Source organism: Poecilia formosa, unplaced genomic scaffold, assembly GCF_000485575.1.
Source record: "Poecilia formosa unplaced genomic scaffold, Poecilia_formosa-5.1.2 Scaffold778, whole genome shotgun sequence".
Taxonomy (NCBI): Eukaryota; Metazoa; Chordata; class Actinopteri; order Cyprinodontiformes; family Poeciliidae; genus Poecilia; species Poecilia formosa.
This window is the reverse complement of record NW_006800717.1, coordinates 54238-76799: the sequence shown is the minus strand read 5'-3', so window position 1 is coordinate 76799 and position 22562 is coordinate 54238. Positions and strand designations below refer to the sequence as shown.

The following is a 22562-nucleotide window of genomic DNA, read 5'->3' as shown; positions in this document are numbered from 1 at the left end:
ATAAAGGTGTTCCAATAAGATAACACAAATGGAGCTGACACAACATCTTTCTGAAATAATGAACGTACACAACGATTGCTATTATGAGATGAAGAACAACAAACCTGACCAATTTCATTTTTGGCTGGATCAAAAGGAAATACTGTTGGATTCTGACCTGTCGTACTTTTGTATAAAATATTACAATATCAAACTTGTTAGTGGGATTTAGAGTTTGGTTAGAGTTAGAGCTGGTTAGTCAGCAGGAGACAGTAAATGAACTGCGGTTACAGCAGGTAGTATTTCATACTTTCAGAAATGTAAATGACAAAGCAATTTAGCATACTGTTCTTTTCAATGTTGCTTCACCTCATCAGGTTTAAAGTTATTTGTCTGTGAACAGCTGTTTGATGGTCTAACCAAAAATATTTTAGTCCTGTAGACACTATTGGTTTTCAGTAATTCTGCTGCACATATACTGGAATAGTTGTTTGGCTCATTGTCTGCTTCAAAATTTAACTTTAAAATATTTCAAGGTCAACTTAACTGCAACTCTTATCAATACTAAATAAGACAAAATCCTCACCGCTCCATCACCCTGTTTGACAGTTGATGCGGGTCTCTGTGTTGTGTCTAATTTTAACCAAACATGATGCACGATTTAGGGACAGTCATGTGTATTTTGCTCTCATCTCTCCAGAGACAATTCATTCAGCGTTGTGGTTTCTTCTGTGGAACCCTTGCAAAGTCGAAGGCTCAATCTTGAAAATTGTCACTTTATTTAGGAGAGGAGCTTTTTACCGAACAACACTTGCAAAAAAATGACACCCGTTTACATTCGGTCTTTTTCTACGTTGTCCCATCATGAGCTGTATTGTTCTATATACTAACTGAGGCCCGTAAATTGTAAGATGGAGTCCTTAGATTTTTGCAGTTACTCAGGTCACGGTGTAACTTTGGGGTGAATTTTCCGAATCGGTTTCCAGGAACTAAGTGCTCTCTCGATTCTGCAAATCCGTTGTTGCAATTAGAACCAAAACTGGTTTTAACAGCAGCTGACGGGAGCAACCTACTAAAACTTATGCTTTCATAGAAATGGTCACAGTGACAGTGATGATCGGTTAACCAAATGCATTTAATTAGCAGGGTTGCCACATTTTCTCTTTATATTGAAACTTTTTCACGGCTGTAATGACAGTCGTGGAAACTGAAAACAAAGAGGACAAAAAGCTCTTTTTAACGTCAAACTGAACCCGGAGGCAGTCTGGTAGCGATGTTGCAGATCAGAGCAGATGTTCTGCTTCAAATTGCTGTCACAAGGCAATTTGGTTATCTCTGTCCAAATTCTGAGCAGAACACATACAAATTCGTTACACCTGAACTCTCCAAACTTTACATAACGCCTCATGGCTGTCAGTGCCCTTGTATGACTCACGGGTTGTTTCCTCTGTAGCCACGGTAACCACCAATATAAACACAGCTAGCTACAGCCTGCTGCAGAACTTCAGTTTTGAGTATCAATACACTGGAACGTGATGCATTAACGGCATTTTGCTTGTGACCGTCATGTCTGTTTATTGTGCTCTAACAAGCACTCTGTGCTGCTTTATGCAGCATCGTCAAATGACGGTAATCTCGGAGCCCACTGACATAACCTTTCTTCTAATCATGAAACGTTTTATTCCAAACACAGCAGCTCCTTTCTCACACCATCATTCCCACAAAACGCGTTGCAGCAACAGGAGTTTCACTCATTCTGAAAAGGTTGACGTCAGATTTACTGTAAGAAGTTAGAGTGGGTACAGAGTAAAGCTTTTGTCACACTGAGCCGAGAGCATCCACAGGGAAAAGAAAAGGGCAAGTTGGAGCCACACAGTCACTGAAGGCAAATGCACTTTATTACTTTAAAGTCTGCTTTTCTAAAGTAGAAAAGATACTAAATAAAGTCATTTCTTGAATAACATCAATGCAGTGTTTTGATGTAGGTGAATTTTCCAGGATTTCAGGCCTGATTTCTGCTTATTCTAAGTTACTGATGGTAAAATCTAACTGAACCATTTATTTTACTGTTGACACTTTTGCCAACATGAAAGAGGGAAGAAAGGCTGATTCAAAGTGATACCGGCAGTAAATCCCAGTCAGCATTTTCTCACCCAAGGATTCTTGACAGATAGACAATGTCTCTCAAAACAGGGAGAACAAGCACATTTTTCCATAATAACTTAGCCTGGTTTTTGGTCTGTCTCTAAGTCTCCACTGACCACCCTCTGCTTTAAACAGCCTTTTGTAACAACTCAAGTTAACATAGTTACCAGACTGTGCTATAGAGTCGCACTATGTGCTTGGAAAATACATAACACCGCCCCTTTAAATGCAATATTGGAGCGTCAGATAGGAGCGTGAAAGCACATGTGAGGATGTGGCCGTGTTCATGCAGCAATGTGTCTACCACCCCCTGGAAACAAGACCATCAAGCCTGCCTAATAAGGTAAAGCAGGTTGATGGACTACTCTTCTCAGAGTGGGTGGTTTTGGGCTCTGACGTTCAGCCTCTGATCAGTTGAATGGAGTTTCATACTTGATCTTGTGTTCACATTTAAAACACTTCCATAAGTGGATCTTCTGGATGTTCTCCTTCGCTCTTTCCTGTCTTCCAGCCGAATTTTTAGGAGTGAGACACTCACTTTATAGAGTGTTTCTAACGACGCTGGTCGTTGATCATACCTGCAGCTAGGATTTGTGTTTAAAATTATGACCTGACTGAGAGAATGATTTATTTGTATACCTGACTTTCTTTTTTTTCTTGTAAGGGAATTTTCATAGCAGCCATATGAGGCCAGCGAAAGGGTTTGGTGAATTTAACTCTGCCAAATTTCCGTTGGTTTTATTGTAGGTTTTATTTCTTTCCTCTGTATCGGGGCCTGAGCCAACAGGGAGGAGGTTTACTGTTCGTCATTAAAACAGCATGGCAACCAAAATAGTAGCCGACAGTTTTCTGCTTTACCTCATACCTGCCTTAAACACACACCCTTCTATTACTGTCACACAAATTAAAACACTAGTGTCCTGCAGTTTGTTGTCTGGCCCAGGAACAGATCAAAATCTGAAGTATTTCTTCCTTTTAAATGAAACGGATTGCTGCCTTAACGTTCCTGAATCTCCAGTCTTGTATTTTGTACTGTATAAGTGCATATTTTTCATTTTTTATTATGAGAAAAATATTTTATTTGACTCTAAGTGAGATGGAACCAGGAAATCCAAAATTAAAACGCAAAGAAAGAACAGGAATTAGGTTGTTTATTCGGAAGCAGATTCAATCGAATAAAAGATCCAGAATTGTTTCATCCCAACAAGGTAAACATATTTGACATTAGAAAGATAGCACGCTGATCCAGACAGAAAAACACGGTTAAGTAACAAGAAGTAAATAAATAAATAGCAAAATTGCACAGGAAGGTTAACCAAGGTCAAGATGGGTCTGCTGAATAACCTTGAGACAATTAAAAATGAGATCCACATGTATGTACTAATGAGAAGAGCTCCATGATCTATTTAAGATGCTAGACATGAAGCTTCTATGATGACCTTATTATCGTTTTAAAATAAGAGCTACTTGATGATCCTCTATGCCATTTAACAAACAGGTTCATTCCACACCACATTCTTACAGTCAACACTTTCAAAGGGACATAAAACTGTGTGTTGCTTTTTATGTTAATTGCTTCTTATTTACTTTTGAAAATGGCCAACTGTTGCTAGGCTACTTGTTGACTGTTTGGGGACCTGCGTGGTTTCAGTGCTGCGCACCCAGTGGGAGGACGTCAGAACTGGGTGATGTGTACGATCCTCCCGGTTTTAGTGAGAACGTTCTGGATCAATTAGTCAATAACTTAACCGTTCTCTAGCTCTCCGAGAGGATGCATTGGTGGGTGCAGATCTGCTTAAGCAATCATGGATCTAACGATTTAAGTATAAGCATAATTACATTTGAGACAGACCACGACTACTGCTTTATGCTTCCTGTAAAAATGACAGCCTCACAACTATATAACTGTACGCTGTATCTGTGTGACGGTGTGGCCCTAAGTTTCCTGTTGAACACCCAGTAGTAACTTCCATCATCTGGTAATGAGTCAGCTCCAGCTGTCTGACCACACGAGGGAAAATTAGCAGAAACAATTAAACAATTGCTTTATATACCCTCAATGTTCATTTTAATAGACCTGTGGTGGAGGGTGCAGTAAAACCTTGCTAGATGTTGCTGTGTTAAAATCGGCCATCCTGTTCTTCACACGCAACTCTTCCTCCTCCCAGAGGGCAGAGGTCCTGCTTCTCGTCAAGCTCATGCCTGTTTAAAAAGCAGAATATCCCAGACATCGTTTCACTCCTGTCACCACCTCAAAACACAGTTATGTAATAGAGGGGATAAAAGAAAAGATTATCCCATTAGTGTGTCTGTTCAATTTGGATGAAGTTGTCCAGTGTCTGATCGTTGCAGCAGTGATACCCCCTGCAGCGAATAAAAGCCTTTGTCGAGTGTCTAAGATGACGATCTGGAAGGAAATTATTCAATTCGAAGACGTCATTCATTCCTCTCACAGCCTCCCACCTCCCTGAATTGATAAACTGCATTAGCCAATGACAAAAGGGAGAGATGTGATGTTACAGTTGCTGTGATTAAGACATCTCAAAGTCTAAAAATTATGTTAGCACGTGAATAGGACCATTTGTTTTTTTTTTTTGTTTTGTTTTTTTTTTCTTTGTGCTGCTCAAAGTCTCCTTGCTTTACTCTCTGTTACGCTCCATCTTCTTCCTGACAGCAGAGCCTGCCATGAATGCTCAGGTTAATTAGCATAGCCACCGATGACAGCAGATAAACAGTTTTCCTGTGTTACGTTGTTTCTCTGCTGTTAGCACATTTAGCAGTGCTTACTTTTGGCTCTGATTGGTTGTTTTTGACCAGGAGCAATGCATTGATGTAGATGGTAGCAGGAGCGCAGGGAGGTGGTAAATTACCTCGATTTTTGTCTCTTCTTATCCTGTTATAACACAGCGACAGTTTTAACGAATTTGCAAAAACCTTTTTTTTAAGTTATGCACTGCAGCTTTAACATCAAACAGCCAAAGAGCCTCATACATACTGCAAAAACTGAATCTACCTAATAAATGTAAGGCAGCACAATCTGTTATGAACTGCTATCTGCTTTATTACAACACTCAAACACACTTTACAATAAAAACAGTCCTTCCCATTCGAAGAAAAAACTTTAAAATACTGTTGCTAGTTTATAAATCACTGAACGGCTTAGCACCACAATACATTGAAGATCTGCTGGTGTTGCATCAACCTTCCAGACCCCTCAGGTCTTCTGACTATGGTCTGCTCTGCATCCCCAGAACCAGAACCGTTCAGCTGCTATGAACAACGAATCTGGAAAAAACTTCCAGAAAACTGCAAAACAGCTGGATCACTGAGTTCCTTTACATCAAGACCAAAAACTCACCTGTTCAGAATTGGTTTTGAACCATAATAAATGGAACATTGACCAATATATTTAATGTTTACTGAGGGTTTTGGTGATGGCACTCATCAAAATGTAATGGTTGTTACTAGTTTTCTCAATTGTTGACTTTATATTTTTTATGACTTTGTATTTTGTATTTTGTTTATATTCAATAAACTGATTGATTGATTGATTGATTGATTGATTGATTGATTGATTGATTGATTGATTGATTGATTGATTGANTTGATTGATTGATTGATTGATTGATTGATTGATTGATTGATTGATTGATTGATTGATTGATTGATTGATTGATTGATTGGCCAGAGATCCTCACAAAACTCTCCAGTCGTTTCATTGATATGGTCAACATTCTGATGCTGATCAGAATAAATGAGAAGGCAGTCGGAGCTTAATACAAGGTGATCCTGTGTTGAACTGCAGAAGAACTGAAACTGTGATGGAGGTTCAGAAAGACACGACCAGAATTATACAGCCAGAGCTACTCTACAATGTTTCAGTCAGTGGTGTTTACACTTTCCACTCAAGTTGAAATTACCAGCAGGCCAACGAAAAATGTACTTTTTCGTGAAGATTTCCAGAAATCCACATGGGTTACAAAAGATTTTGCAATCAACAGCAGCTTTTATAAAAGAAAGCCAGTGCAAAACTAGTATAAAAGTATGATGAATTTAACGTCTGCATAAATATAAGCACATAACTCCCACATTAGTAAGAAACTCATCCTAAGAGTTTCAGGATATCAGGTTTTATTCATTTGTACTTTAGACACAATGCAGGAGCAGCTTAGCGCTACCATCTACAGCGCTCTCAATGTCTTTAAGAGATTTAACACCTTTTTCTTTTTTTTTTTTACATAAAAGTTTGCTCACTAATCCACGGAGGTTTCGTCATTTCAACACTTTTCAGATTTCAGAAAAATAAAAACCAGTGATGGAAACCACTTCTGCTCACTATAGATCAGAATAAAGAAACTAAGGTTGCTGTTGGTGCCCACCACATTACTGCAGCTAAATAAACCAACACACACACACACGCCTACACACACACCTACACACACACGCACACACAAGATTAAACCCATGTAAACAGTCTCTGCCTGTGAAACCACAAGCCAAATGCTGTAGTACACAAACCTAGTTTATATGATGTTGTTGATCTCAGTGTGGGGTTGGGAGGCCTCTTGCAGCTCTAACATCAGCCTGGAGGAAGACAGTACTGATGATTTTTACTCTATTGATTCAGCTCTTTAAATGTAGACATGTTTTGTTGTTCAAAATGAGATGGCAATGTTACTGTAGGTATCAGAGGTAATGCACATTCATCTGCTGTGTAGTGACAGCTTTTAATCAAATACTATGCAATTCCAACAACTCTTTTAGTGTTAAAAGTCATTTTTCTTCTCACTCTCGAATTGTGCTCCTCTGGTTTTAGTAGTTCTGTTTTTTTTTTTCTTTCTTATTTATTCTTTTGAAAATCTTTAAGTCCTGATTTTCTGGCTGAAAATCAGAATAAAGAAACTAAGGTTTCTTTCTTCTGTGGATGAATGTTCCTCTGGTTCTGGATGCTGCACAGCAGGAACAATTTCTACTGATTCTTTTTTTTTTTTTACTTTTGGACATTTGTTATGTGTAACCATAACAATAAAGTAGCTTTTTTTATCATCCAGAGCAGCTGATTAACATCTCAAAAGCTCAAATAACCACATCCCTGAGTCCATGACTGAGTGGGTATTACTGTCAGCAAAGACATTGTACAGGAAGATCAAGCTCCAGCAGAACAATATCAGAGATGTGGTCAGTGTGGTCAGTTTGCTTTTATTTTTTTTATTTTTTTGCCATCAAGATATCACTAACGCAATTCACAATACCTTGCTACTTCACCCGAGTACTGGGTTCAGTACTCGGTCTAATAGGCCACACTTTACATCTGCTTCCACTCAGTAGGATTAGAAAACAACAGGAGTTTCTTTTGCGAATAAATCTGAATTACGTCTGATAAATAGTGCAATAACATGCATTTGTCTTCCAATACCAGTGTTGAGGAATTTCTGACTTTTAATTGTCTTTTACTTCTCACTTCTCAGGTTTTCCCAGGACCATTTCCAGAGCGGGGGATATTCTGTTCTAATAACACTGCTACATTTGTGTTACTTCCAGCTTTACTGCTGGAGTTCTTTCAGAATCAGAGCACTTTGTTAATCCAGGAGAGGGATCTTGTTGCTAATGTTCATCACGTTAAATAAACAGAACTTATGTAAAGGAAATTTAAAGTAATCTGCAAAAAAAGAGTATAGATGTAAAACAGTCAGACTCTGCAGTCTGCTTGTGAAATCAGTGAGGACGTCTAGCTGAATTGAAGTGAATTCTGATCAGCTGTTTCAACAAAACATCTGGAAAAGAAAAATGCACTAAGTGAAAAAAATAAAACTCTACGTGATCCTGTTAAAACATAAATAATCCTGAAAAAATAAACACCTGTAGTGTAGGTGACATCCTGTGCGTATAGGAAGAAATAGTCCTCAGATGACATTTTGATATTTGATTAAATACAAATAAAAACAAATGAAGAACAATATTTCAATGCATACGATTTAGAATGGAATCATACGTGTTTATCCATATATGGTAACATTTCTAGTGCACTACCCAACCTATACACTTGCTGTTAATTTAAAACGTCATTTTTTAAAATGACATCCTGTTGTTTAGGTGTTGGGAAGCTGCTGGGAAGCTGCTGGGAAGCTGCTGGGAAGCTGCTGGGAAGCTGCTGGGAAGCTGCTGGGAAGCTGCTGGGATTTGGGTTTTTCCAATTTCTACAGTGTTCCACCAGAGGGAGCCAGAGAGTTGCTGCTCACCGGAGGGCGGACCTGCTGAGCAATTACACACCTGCGTGTCATCTGCTTCACCAGCCAGAGAGGAGCCAGTTGCCAGTCCACTGGCACCTATGGTAGTCTGTGCCTCCTCATTTTTTTTTTCTTATTTTTAACGTTTTCCTGAGATTTTTGATGTTCCAAGTTATGATCTCTTTTTACCTGTGGCTTCCTGGATTCCATTCGCTGTGCCACCTTGGTTCCTCCTGGCGCCTGTCTGTCTATGAAGACTTCTGGTTTAATTTTCATGACTGGCAAAGTTACACTCAAAGCTCCCCTCTCCATACCTCGCTGTCACCTTACACTAGAACCAGGCCCTGGATCTCCCTCTCCGTCCCTGGTAGACTCATCATCACCATCATCTGCTGTAAAATTCAAGTTCAATCTACCTTTAACACTCATGTCCCCGCTGCTCGTCTGCTACCTAATCTGCTTACAGAGTTCCAGTTATTCCCCCTGCTTCCAGTTTCCCTGGCAAAGATGCACATTCCAAATTTGTTTGTTCAATAAACTTTATTCATTTTTTCTTTCAATCACCTCCTGAGTGTTCTGCATGTGGGTCACAGATGTACCTAAAAACATGACATAAGGATGTTGTCCCTAGTTGTATTCAACTAATAGTTTCCCATTAATATTCATAAATACTTAAAGGGGCAGGATTATGTTCTATTAACTCGCTTACCTTTTGCTGTTTTAACACATCTTCTTATGGAAATAAAATGAAACCCACAGATGTTCAGCAAAAATATTAATTTTAAATAATAATTTGAACATAAAAGAGTAAACATTAAACCAGCATCTTCAGGATTTAATTTATTAAAGTATGGTGCGAAGTTTTTGATTTAAAAAAATTCTTCATAACTTAATCTATTTAAATGGAGTCAATGAAAAAATAAAAAATAAAAAAATGCTGTAGTGAGGATTTTGGAGTGTAAAGGGTTAAGACAAAAAAGTAGACTCCAAAACTTCCTCTCTACAGTCAGTTCATGAAGAATGAGGCTACTTTCAGAGCAGTAGAGTGCTTCTTGGCTAGTTTACACATTACAACATGAAACTGCATTAGTGAGATGAATGCACATTTTCATGACCGCCCGCTCTGCCTGAAGCCATGTTGCATGTAATTGTGTTTGTTTTACTGGAAAACAGCGAACTAGCGATCACTGCCTGACCTGTTTTGTTTTTGTGTTTTAAGAAAACTGCTGGGTTCGACATTACTGTTCTTAATTTTGATATTTTAAAATTAATTTTAGTGGGTGAGATTTGTTTTATTAATCCAATGAAACATAAACACTTTCAGTTTCAGTTACTTAACTCAATTATATCAGCTGGTTCCACTAAACTATGTTATTTAACTTGAACATGAGGATATGAGAATATTCAAGTTAAATTCAGGCAATGAAAGCCAAGAACCTTATTACAAGTCACTAATGTTGAATAAACTTAACTTAACTGTCATAAGTAAATTCTATTGTCATCTTGTAAATGTAAGTCACAACATTAAGTAAAACAAACTTAAGTCCAAAGTGTTGAATTTACTGAACTGAATATTTTGTCTTTACTTAAATTACTATGTTCAAAGTAAATATGTAATACTCTTTAGATTTGATTAACTAGTTTTAGTGGAACCGTTTATCATAACTTGGTTAAGTAAATTTAACATGTCATTTCTTAGAGTGCGACTACAAGTCCATATCACATCTCTCTGATTTTTATCTGTAAAAGCCATTGAAAGCCATGCTCATTCTCCTTCCACTTCTCAGTTATGCATAACTCCTCCCCCATCATAAAATTGTAGTTTTCTGTTACCGGACTTTTGTTGCTTTTTCATTTGACTTTTATGTTTTTCTATATTTGATTAATCTCAATTAGAGTAATTATGGTCGTAATAGATTTGCTCCGCTGTATTTCATAAGAAAATGTTTGGTTTAGTAATGTGGAGTGAAGTCAAAAAGAAAAAAAAAAAAGATAATAGGTCAAAAATCACGGCCCACCGTGAAGTTTACAAAAACGTGTACAGAACCAGCACAAAGAATCCAGTCCACCTTAAAACACAGTTACACATTTCCTGAAAACGCCCCGTGTGTGCCTGCGTGTGTGTACGTGTGTGTGAGAAAGAGAGAAAGAACTCAAGTGACTCTGAGTTGTAATAATAAGGCGGCGTTGTTTATCCAAAGAGAAGGGGCTGGACATAATCTGAATTCAGAGCCAAACTTTTCTTTACTTCCATTTCCTTCTCTTCACCAAACATCCAGGAGTCTAACACGAACCGCAGCGTCGAGCGAGCAAGGTCAACAGCAGTGGCCGTCCCGCGAGCTGTCAGAGAGGCACCAGCCCGCCGCGGATCCCGGTAGTTTGCGGAGAGAACTTCTCTTGAGTTTTAGCGGGAGAGCGAACGGGCTAAACGAACGGAAAGCTGGAGGAAAGTTGAGTTGAACCGAGTGGCACCATGTTTAATAATCCGGGGACGTACGCCAACAAGAAGAGGAAGAAGCCCGTCCTCAAGCAGTAAGCGCTCTCTCTTCTGTCTTCACATGTCCCGGTCTGCTGCTACATTACGTGCGCTAACTGACCGAGACATTTTACCTGAGTTTTAAAAAAAAGACGACTAGTAATTAACTCCTGGTTTAATATGCTTGAAAGGCATCTACAATTACCTTTAGTGTGCTCAATAAATTATTTCAGGCTCATAAAATCCAAATTAACTTATGAAAATTGAAAATTACTGTCAGCTATCATATGGAGTTTATGAGTGCTGGAGGGGGGAGAGAAAAAAACGATGAAATTGCCAGGATAATAGAAACTGACACGACTGAATTTGTGCGTATGTGAAGTTATGTGCTAGTAAGACCACCTTAAAAAATGTGTGTGCTTGGATCTGGCATGGACATCTTGCCCTCGCGCATTAATCACAATCAAGTTTGAGAGTCGGCTGCTGCTCTCACGCGATGCTCTGAGGAGGGCGGGGGCTCGCAGCCTGTCGCTGGCTTTCTGTAATGTGATCCAGCCCCGCGTAGGGCTTCGGGATCAGCAGCAGCAGGCTGGAAGTCTCTTTCCTCTGCTTCTCATGGTGGGACTTTAGCGCTCTCACGGCCCTGCGAAGCTGCTGTGGCACCCAGGCTTTTACAGTTGCGTTTAAATGTGGTTCTGTTTATTCTCTGTACTGCCACCTGTTGACTAGGGTTGAGTCCGGAAAGGTAGTCTGTTACAGAGGCCACCATGCGCAGACGTTTCTAACGTGTAGGACTGATTAAAAGGCGTGAATCTGTATAGTTTTTGGTTTTGTGGACACTGTTTGTTGTGGGTTGCTTTGCTGTCTGAATCGATAAAAAGATGATGATAAATCTAAGCAAATAGTGAACAAGACATAAAGTAAAACAAAACTATAGTCAACAAAGTTACTATTTGAATTAATGACCCATAAAACAATGGTTTTATTAACAATAAATCGAAGGTTGGCAAGTTTGTGTAGTCATGATCCTTATATGAAGCCATAAAATGATTTGTGGCTTATTTTACTTTCGTGTCAAAAAGTTATTGTCTAGTAATGCCTTTTTGTGAGACATTACTAGACACCAGTATATTTGTTCTTAAATATAGTACAGCAGTGTCGGCATCCACTCTATTCTAAGAGCAATTTTAGTCTGGGACTGGGTTTAAGTCTGGAGAAGCAGTGGACCTTTTGTTGTTTAATGTTGAGGCCAGCTGTATTTCCTGCCAACCATGAACCATCCATGATGCTTCTTTCAGTGTGATTTCCACTCACACACTGCCAAACAGAGTTAATTGGCAAAGTTTTTTCTTAGTTCACTAATTGTGGTGATGATAGAGAATTTTATGTCATTTATAGGACGTTCCCAAAGAATGCTCCTGTTTCTGGTCATTTTGCTACATCACTGCAGTTTTATGCTGTTTTGAAGATTTATGCTAGACATTTTTTAGGTCCATAGCATTACAATCTGCCATGTGATGTTTTGAACCAACAAACCTTGGTGAATAATGGCTAACCACAGTAGCTCCTTCATAAGGAGTTTTTGTTTGACCAGGGGTCGTCTCCTCTCTTATTTTATAAAGTTGACTGACCATAACAGACATGATATATAATGATATATTTTATGACATGTCAGGATGCCATAAAATGAAATCATAAAATGTTCACCGATGAAATATGAACTTAATTCTACAAACATGCACATTGGAATCCCCTGTGTTATTATTCATTAGAGAATAACAAGGGCAAAATGGGAAAGTTGTGAGTGGAAGAGTTAAATTAAGCTGCTTCAGGAGCTGCAAGGTTGTGTTGATCGTTTCATTTTCATTTGTGAAAGGCAGATGTTAAGGTAGTTTGCTGGACTGTAGGAAATGAGTGGGGGGATGTAAAGGTGGGGGAAGGGGTGACACAACAACACAATGGAGCTAAGATGCCACCAGTCACTTTAGAGAAGCAAATGTTGCTAAATCAATCAGGGAAGGTTTACAATGACATTTCTAAACTATTTGAAATCCATTATTCAGACTAATGCTTTAACTGTGATTCCTAGCAGCTGTTCCTCACCCACTGAACTTTAACACCAGATTCTTAGACAGAGGTTACTCTCTGGAAGTGAACTAAAATCCCAAAGTGAGGCAACATTTTGGAAGGTTGCGAAGTCTGTTTTTATATTTGCTCCTCTGAGCATAAACATTATGTGCAGACTTACACAGTTTGAAAACCCTAAAATATCAATTCATTCAATTAGCTGAAAGTAAGAAACTCAGAAAATATGTGCTGTAGATATGTTTAAACTGGAATGAGTGAAATATGATTCTATCCCCATCTCTTTTCAAAACTCTACCATGAAGGTTCAGGGTAGCAGCCGAGGTGCTACCTCTCCACCAGGGCTCTTTTCTGGGTGAATTTCCAGCTGCATTAGCTCAGACACATGCAGGGAAGAAAGAGGAGAACAGAATATTAAGCTGTTACTGGGAAAAGTTCCTGGATTTGACCTACAATATAAAGTCGACCATGAATTTCCCTGTAGACTGAATTATTCCTGATCCACTCACTCCTTTCCCAGTTCAAACCTTGATGACAAACCTCTATCTTGACATTTATTGGTGGGTTGCAGACATGCAACACGGATGACACTTGAAATTCAGATGGGAGTCTGGAAGTGGATTTCTCCAGTTCAAAACAAAGCAAAATGGATCGCAACGAGTAGCTAATGCCCTACATGGGCTGGAACAGACGAGGTATCTCGAAAATATACGCAGTATATTTAGGATATGATCCGAATTTTAATCTTATAATCTTGAGGATTATAAGGCGATCCACATAACTTGCTATCTGGAGCTGCAGACCTCATATTATATGACGAGCCAGAAGAAAGTTTTCAAAAGTTTGGAGCATACAATTATTTAGTTTCAGGTTGGGTCAAGTATTTAGGGTCAAAAGAAGCATTAAATGATTGTAGACTTGTTTATGCTGTGTGAGTAGTGGAGAAGATCATCTTACTAGTACGACCTGGAAAGATCACAGCCTGCTAATGTTTAACCCAAAACACAGTTTAACAGTCAATGTGAATTGCCCAAATGATGATGGGCAAGTAAAGCCTGGTGGCCCACCAGACTTGTATTACACTGGGGGAAGCCCTGCATGTGGTAATACTGATTACAGTGGTGTAATGGTTCTTTCATATAGTGGGGTCTTAAAGGTCAAAGCCATCCCAGTGGGCTTGTGTTCACAGAGATCTATTCAGTCAGCTTGTGCTCTGAAGGATCCTCCTCCTTTTCAGTTTTGCATTCAGATTCTTTGCTGAGCTTCTCCTGTATTCATTCACAGACCGTGCACAAAGTGGTGAACCACAAGCCCTCATTGCCTAGAAAGACTACGCCTTTGGTGGATTCTCCTTTTTTTCCCACAGGACACGGGTTTTGATGGGTTGTTTCAGTCATCAGAAGATGAATTTACTGGATCTGTTAGATAGAGAAGTTGTCTCTGATCATTGACTACAGGTAACACGACCTGGAGGTTCTTTATACAGCAATATCTCCACTTTAAAGATGTTCGTCATGTGTTTTAGTGTATAGACAAACAGGACAGAAACCCCCTTGACGTGCCGATGTCCTCTCTGGGTCCCGCATGGAGACATGTGCTGTGCTCACACAGATCTGGCCATTCCCAGGGTAAATTCCAAAGGAAAGAGGTGCCTTGTCTGTAGACGTCTGTGTTTCTGGAGATTCTGGGGCTGAGGTTTCCTGCGCAGCCAGCTGCACAAAGGCAGCATTGAGCCCAAGCATAAAATGCTGTGGTCATTCCTGTGGGGCATTCCATGGCAGAGTGGCCCATTAAGATTGCCTTTTATTACTGGGACGGCTGCTATGCATCTTGCCGATTCTTTTTGCTGTTCATCATCCTTACAAACTAATTTGGTGTGGTGCCGACTCTTCTTAAAGGTTAGAGCAACACTTTGTGCTTGCTTTCCGATAAAATGCTGAATCAGCTTGAAATGTTACTGTTCCAGACATAGGACTTTGGAGGGAAGTGTAGAAATGAATGGATGTAGATAAATTAGGAGGAGAGAACTCTTAGGCGGTTTTCTTGCTTGGTGTTTTGCATTTATTAATTAAAAGTCAACGTTACCCTTCTTGACTTATACAGGTGAAAAAAGACAATTACAAGACTTGATGTATGTTCTTTGGGACAAGTCTCTGCCAGCTTTGGACCTGTATAGACTTCTTCTGTCTGGACTCTGTCTGGGTATTTGGGGCTGTTTTCCTGCTGGTGGTGAAACTCCACTCCAGTCTCTCATCTTTTGTAGCCTGAATCAGGTTTTCTTTCAAGATTGTCCTGGATTCATCTCCATCTGCCACCACCATTGGTCACCATAAAGATGGTAGCCGATGTTCAGGGTGTGCAGTATTAGTTTTCCACCACATACAGAGTCTTCATGACCTCTGGCAAGCTACAAACGGGACCAAGAAATGGCTTCAATACATGCCACATTCTAGAATTTTATTCACATACAATATTTACTAAAATGAAAGTCTTCTTTGTGTTTATCACATAAAATAGAAGTTTGCCGATGTGACATGATGGAAGGTAAAATACGTTTGAAAGTCAGTGTATTTGATGTAAATGCTCTACTGGTGGCCATCTTATTGTTCCCAGCTAATTAACTGCGTGGCGCTGCACAGCATGACTGAAAAAGCTCCAAACATTCACTCTCAATCTGTCCTTGTTGCTTCTGATCTTGCTCACTGTTGTCAAGCATCAGCTCTCTTGCTGGTTGCTGTGTCAAGTTCTCTGTTTGGCAATTTCAGTTAATTATAATCTGCCGACTTGATTAAAGCACACAGCTATTGCATGCATGTGTAGATGTAGATGATCATAATGTAGGCACTTCTTACCTTTAAACACACAATTACACTAAGTGCAATGATGGTCTAATTGAGGATGGAATAAAAAGCTTTGTTATGGAAGAATGGAAGGATATACAGTAGTTTCCTTTTGGCCACTGCAGCTCTGTCACCTCTCCACACAGACAGTTGAAACTCTTCCCACAAAAAAAATAAAAAATAAACCCAAAGCTTAGCACAGCATTCAGGGCCAGCAAGTTTTATAAAACGGAAGAAAACCTTTCTGTACATTTTACTCACTTGACTGCAGGTGCAAGGATACAATGATTACTCAGAAAATGGAGAAGAAGCTTCCTGTGACAGATGGAAGAAATAAAAATGAACAATTAATGATCATTATGGAAGTGTGCTCAAGCATTTACACAGAGGTCATTTTATGAAATGATTATTTTAGAATCCACTGCATTTTTAAAAGGGACATTTCTATGCTAGTTCTATGTTAGACACAAGATATTTAGCTTTGCACATAATATCTGAGTACTTTAAAAAATGAAGGGGAAACACTTCTTATGTTGTAAAAAATAATGTTCTGTTACATTTGTAAAATGGAATAACAGTAAAAGTTTCCCTCCAGCTATTCATTTAATGTTTTTTTTTTCATTCTTGGTGAATAAATATGGTTAAGTGGAATTATTCAAAAAAAACAAAAGGGAAAAATGACCAGCGTGTACCTCCAGCTCTCCTCTTCACACCCATTGAACTATCTTTTTAAATATATTCATTTATTTACAGATTTAAATTTGATCACCTGGTAAAGAAAATGTTTGTTTTGTACGCTCTGTATGTAAACATTTGGTTCGTTATTATGGTTTTGAGTTTCTTCATTATAGTTGGATTCAGTTATTGTTGAATGACCAACTGATGTAAACTGCTTGTGTGGGGGAAAAATATATTTCACATCAGTTTGAAAGGCTAACAAATAAATTCATAAACACGAAAACGAAGGGTATTATATCTGTGATTTCAGTGTATTTTAATTAGTTTTATAAGCACACAATGCAGTTGCAGGTAGTTATAGTTTTCCCCATTAGTTTCTGTCTTTATTTACTTCAGTTAACAAAAATGTTTTCTCCATTTCACTTCTTATTTGTTAGTTTCAGTTTACTGTAATGACCTTGGCTTGTACCATCTACTTTAATTTGACTGGAAAATACCCAGAATTCTCAGTAACTGAATTGTCGATATTTTTAAAATCCAGTGATGACTCAGAAAGATCAGTTTAGGTTCCAGCCCTGGAATCAGTGTAGTATTGTTCGCACTTCACTTCCTGTTGTGCTTACACAAGTAAATGTCATAGTATTGAACTATAAGGTCTTCCTGCGAAATGTCTGTAATCAACTTTTTCTGCTTTTTCTGAGATGTTTTTCTCAGGATATGTTTTAGTCCGAAGACACTTTTACCTCAAAGTTTTCTGGAGTTCTGTTGTGTCTTTACCTCATTTCACCAACCTGCTGCTCCTGGTTGTTTCTACTGAATGTAGCAGAAGTGACTGCAGCTGATCTGGTTCTAGCCCTCTCGTCACTTTATTGTAAAGCACATGTTAGTCTCCTTCTCTCTGTGAAGGTCTCTGAGGCTGCTTCTGTAAACTGAAGCTGCGTCCGTTTTTATCAGCAGGCATGCATGTGTAGAGCCAACATGTCATGCTTTTCAGAACCACAGAGGCAGATGCCCTGCCTGCTTCCAGACCAACATGTGTCAGAGTCTTCACACACGTCTCATCCTTATTATCTCGGCAGAGCTGTGCTCTGATCTGGTATCCAGATAGAAGCAGAGAGACCAGTTACAGTATCATTCCTTCAGACAGAACAGTCCAATGTCTGCTCAGCCATGTGAGTCCCAAACCAAGGAACAGAAAAAGGTTTTGAATGCCGGCTTTTGTTTCTGCAGAGCATTTTTGCAGAATGAGATCATTTCTGAGAAGGTAGAGCTGCAGCATGAGGGCAGCAGGCGGTTAGTTGTGGAGGAGGAGGAAATTGAATAGCCTGTCATTAAACAACATTTCTCTAAAGAAAGAACTTCAGGGAAATGAACGATTTGCTGCCTGGACGGCACATAGGTCTAAAACCTTGTGGTCAGAATCTGCAGTTTTTCTGAAGCCTTTGTGTCACATGTAGTCATGAGCCTTGACCCCCACAGACCTTCCCTCCCCCGTCCCCGCCTCCCTCAATCGTATGTAACATCATGAGGCTTAGTATTCAGTTGAACTTGACTAGCTGCTACCCAGAACAGCTGATAGTGGTTTTATCATGCCTGCAGTTTCTGGAACTTTCCCCTGCAGCTGTCTGAAGGTTCCCACTCCTTCATCAAATTATCACCTGACAATGCTGCCAGTTTGACATCAGCTGACATCCACTGGCTCCCTGTAACTCAGAGAATAGACTTTAAGATACTGTTGTTAGTTAATAAATCAATGAACAGCTTAGCACCACAATACATTTAAGATCTGCTGGTGTTGCATCAACCTTCCAGACCAATCAGGTCTCCTGGTGCTGATCTGCTCTGCATCCCCAGAATCAGAACCAAGCCAAACAAGCAGCATTCAGCTTCTATGACCACATTTGGGACAAGCTTCCAGAAAACTGCAAAACAGGTGAAACCCTGAGTTCCTTCTAAATCGAGACTAAAACTTGATTTAGTCTTGATTTTAGAGTTGCTTTTGAAAAGCAACAAATTAAACATTGACCAACATATTTGATGTGTAATGATGATTTTGATGATGACACTTGACAATATGTCATGTTAGATACTGGTTTCTCAGTTGATGACTGTATGAGGTTTTCATAGCCCTTTTGTGTTTTTATGACATAAAGCATTTTGAACGGCCTTGTTGCTCAAATGTGCTTTATAAATAAACTTGATTAAAATGTGTATACTCCAGTTTTCAGTTTCCGTGCAGTCAATTTAATGGGTGAACTCTCACTTTGCACAGTCTTTTGTGAGCAACAAATATTGGCACTTCATCATACACAGAAACACAGCTATGTATACGCCACACTGCGCTCCGCCACCCATTTGTTGCAACAGGGACTATGGCATTTATTTTCTGATTTGTCTGTAAAGCTATGCTTGCATTAAGCATCAGCTACAGTGCGTGTGTTTCTATTCCACCTGTGTGCGCATACACCCGCTGCGTACTTCGCTGCCGTTCGCTCCGAACCAGCCACTAGGCAGCAGCTCCTGAGAAAGAAAGGCTATCGTGTTACATGTGCCAGTCAATTTAAGGATGCCTATTGATCCCCCGAAAAACAATGAAAACTTGCATATTTTTATCAATCAATTCAATTCTCCAGATGCCCCAGAACGTGCAAAGTGGACATGCCTGGGGAAAGAAGACATTTGTTATGCACACTTAGTCGTCAACAACTCACTGGCAGAAGTGAGAGTGTTGTGCAACACAAATAATTATCTGGCCAGAACATAACAGCAAAACACAATTTAATGAAGCTTCAAGGCAGATAATTTGCCTCAAGGAAATGTAATAATCAAGGTACTCAAATCATTGGATGAATTGATCCAGACTTGGTTAGTAGTCTCACAATGAGTGGAATGGAGATCAGCTGAGTACAGGTACTGCGTCTCCAATTGATTATAGTATAAAGACAAATGGATCTGAAAGGATACGTCTGCAATTTCACATTTGCAATCAGTAGAGAATGCAACAGCCAAACTTCTCACCAAATTCAGTTACATCACTTTGGTCCTACATTCAGTACACTGGCCCGCTTGTGCTGACTTGTCTTGTGCCGAGTAGAGCTTTATGGCCAGGCTCCTGATTATCTTTGTCAGCTTTTATCTAAATACTCTCCTGCTCATGGCCTTTGTTCTCAAACAGAACCTCTTGGTTGTTCCATATACAAGGCTGAAAACTAATCTGAAAACACTTTTATTTTCCTAGGCTTTTATGTCATGATTTTATTGTGTTTCTTATGGTTGTTTTATTCCTTGCATAATTTAAGGTATATTTTTATTGTACAGCGCTTTGTGGATTATGTCTGTGGAAAGCGCTTTATAAGTACAATTTATTACTTTACTTACTCTATTGATAAACATTTAAGTCATAAATTGAAACAACAAATTCTAAGCCTTGAACATCCCCTGGAATTCAGATAAATCATCAGCTAGACATGGAAGGAATCCGGTCCATGTGTAAGACAGAGACTCTGCAGACAACAACTGCTGGTTGTTCATCAGTCAAAGCTTAATGAGAGAGCAGCAATGAGAAAACCACTGGTGAAGTGAACTCAGGTCAAGGCTCATCTAGAGACTCCATGGTCAAGTGGAAGAAAATTTTTTGTCCAAAATGAAGCTGGTAAAACCTGCCAGTGTTGTCAGGGAGACGGTTGTTACGCTGCATCTGGAGAATAACTGCAGAGCAGCTGCAGCATCTAGCTCCTGTCACCTCGGACTGCTTTGAGCAGCGTGGCCCATTAAACTCGTCCAACCTTTGACCTTTCTTGTTATGAAGGTATACTGTTTAGTAGTAGCCTGTTTCTAACTGTGTGACTTGTGGAGCCAAGCTTCTCTCTCAGTGAAAGTGATGCTTCGTAAACAACCAGGAGCTGGGTTGTGTGTTTAGCTTGCTGCTGCTGTGTGTCGGTGAACTGTTCTGCCTGTTTAATGCATCTGTGATGAGTAGAATGAGATGAAACAAATAGGCTCAGTCTGTTCTGTTTAGATCACAATCATTCATGCTTCAGAGGTTGAGCAAATATTACATGACGCATTAAGGGTTGTTTTGTTTTTTACTCCATGATCATCTGGTTTTCTAAGTCTGAGATTTAATGCATAAAGGAAAGGGCATGCCATATTGTACTTTGCATAATAAGTGAGTACTATTATTATAATTCTGTCCTCTTTAGGTTATAGTGGCTTGTCTGCTCAGGTTCTGCACAACTCTACTGGGGTTCCTCATCTGCTGTTTGGTCATTAATATTGTCAGGATTTTATTTTTGTTCTTTTGCTTGTGTTTGATGTACAGCCACTGTGTGATGGCTCTGCAGCTGTGTTTCTGGTCATTTTATTGCTGCATGACCCTATCTGTGAAACAGAGTAGTTCTCTCACTATATTGGTGTAAACGCCTTGATGAGTGGAAGGCACCCGGGTACAGGCCCAAATCAGGCAACCTCCATCACCCTGCAGACAAACAGTGCAGTGTTGTACATCGTGGTTAATCAGCTTCCAGGACCCTTGTGGTTTAAACAGAAGAAAAGCTATTTTGGGTTTGGCTGTAGTTGTTGTTTTCACTCTTGCTGTATTGTTGGGAACGATTTCACCTGCTGAACCTGGTCTGGTTTAAGCTTCACATCATGTCACATCATGCCATTCCTTCATCAAAACATATGAGTATTGCTTTGATTCTTTTATGCATGTTTGAGGAATCCTTTATTCTCCCATGGCGACCATTCAAGAGTGCCTAAATAGTTAACCGTCAGAGTCTCCAGTCTGCTTGCATCCATATGTATTTGAACAGCATCATAATTCACTTCAACTAAATGGAGACTGAGGTTTTTAGGTGGACCAGAGTTCAATTTCTTGGTCCACATCGGAGTTTGATTACGCATTCGCACCTACCCAAACAAGCTGAAATTTCTACTAGGCAAACAAACTTGAGTTGGATTAAGGCGGACTAAGCAGGATTGAATACACTGTTAGTCTAATGTAATAATTGAAGCAGATGCTGTGTTGTGACAGAGTTTGTTCTTGTCAGCGTGTTATTTCTGTCAGCAGTGATCTAAGCGGCATGAAGATGTGACCATCCCCCGTTTCCCTGTTCCAGCTCTGTAAAATCACCATGTGTTTCCTGTTTAATATGGCTCAATCTAAATGAGAACTTCCCTTTCTGACAGTGAAAACTAAGCAGTGATAAAATGCTGTCCAAAGCACACTGCTTCATGTCGGCTGACTGCAAAGAGAATAGCAGCAGTAATCACCTGAGTCAGACTGCAGAGTCTGTCAGTCTGGACTTGCTGTGAACATGGCATTTGGTAGATAAGTGATGTCTGTGTTGGTGGCTGATCACCACATGTCACACAGCAGATGCTACGCTCATGGAAGAGCCGGTTAGTCAGGCTTGAACTCCTCCGTTACTGAACGCATATTTTCTGTTCACCCCTCAGGAAGAAGGTCGCTAACAACAATGAAGTTGTTAAATCGAACCCTTCCAAGCGCCACCGGGATCGGCTGAATGGGGAGCTGGACCGGCTGATGGAGCTGCTGCCTTTCCCTGACGAGGTTCGCTCCCGGCTGGACAAGCTGTCCGTCCTGCGCCTGAGCGTGGGATACCTCAGGGTCAAGAGCTACTTTAAAGGTAAGCCGTCTGAGACTTCAATTATCTCCAATCTGATGCTGCATGGGGCAAGGATCACATGTTGCTACGGACACCTGCTTATTAGTTTAAACCTTCACTAATTTCATTAATATGTTGTTGTTGTTCAAGCTGAGGTACGAACTTCAATAATTCCATTCAGTTTATCTATGTAGCACCAACCAGCCATCTAATTACAAAAAAAAAATGTTTCGATTCAATCATACATAAATTCCAATGGAGTTATGAGCGAGTGCAGCAAGCTCAGTTTATTATTCCAAGTAGTTTAAAAAGTTTGTACCTTAAGGAAACCCAGCATCAGCATTCTCTCCTTCTGGACTAGAATGTTGCAACAATCCCCTTTGTGTTGTTAACTCTATAGTAACCCCTCATGCTGAACATGTAGGTCATCATTTCTTATGTCTTGGTAACTCTTTGAGTTTTCCAGAAGGGTGGAGGGAAAATGATGCGTTTATAGGAGCAC

The 22562-nt window shown here is 39.7% G+C and overlaps 1 protein-coding gene across 2 annotated transcripts in view; it reads left to right on the top strand.

The window, feature by feature from the left end:
• The first annotated feature begins 10443 nt into the window (after positions 1–10443).
• LOC103131506 (aryl hydrocarbon receptor-like) overlaps positions 10444–22562 on the top strand; it is a 34505-nt gene continuing 22386 nt past the window's right edge. For both annotated transcript variants that reach the window (XM_007543169.2, XM_007543168.2), the window contains exons 1-2: positions 10444–10883; positions 21891–22081. In XM_007543169.2, the coding sequence (XP_007543231.1) occupies positions 10825–10883; positions 21891–22081 (250 nt within the window). In that variant the 5' untranslated portion in view covers positions 10444–10824. The remainder of the gene's footprint in view (positions 10884–21890; positions 22082–22562) is intronic.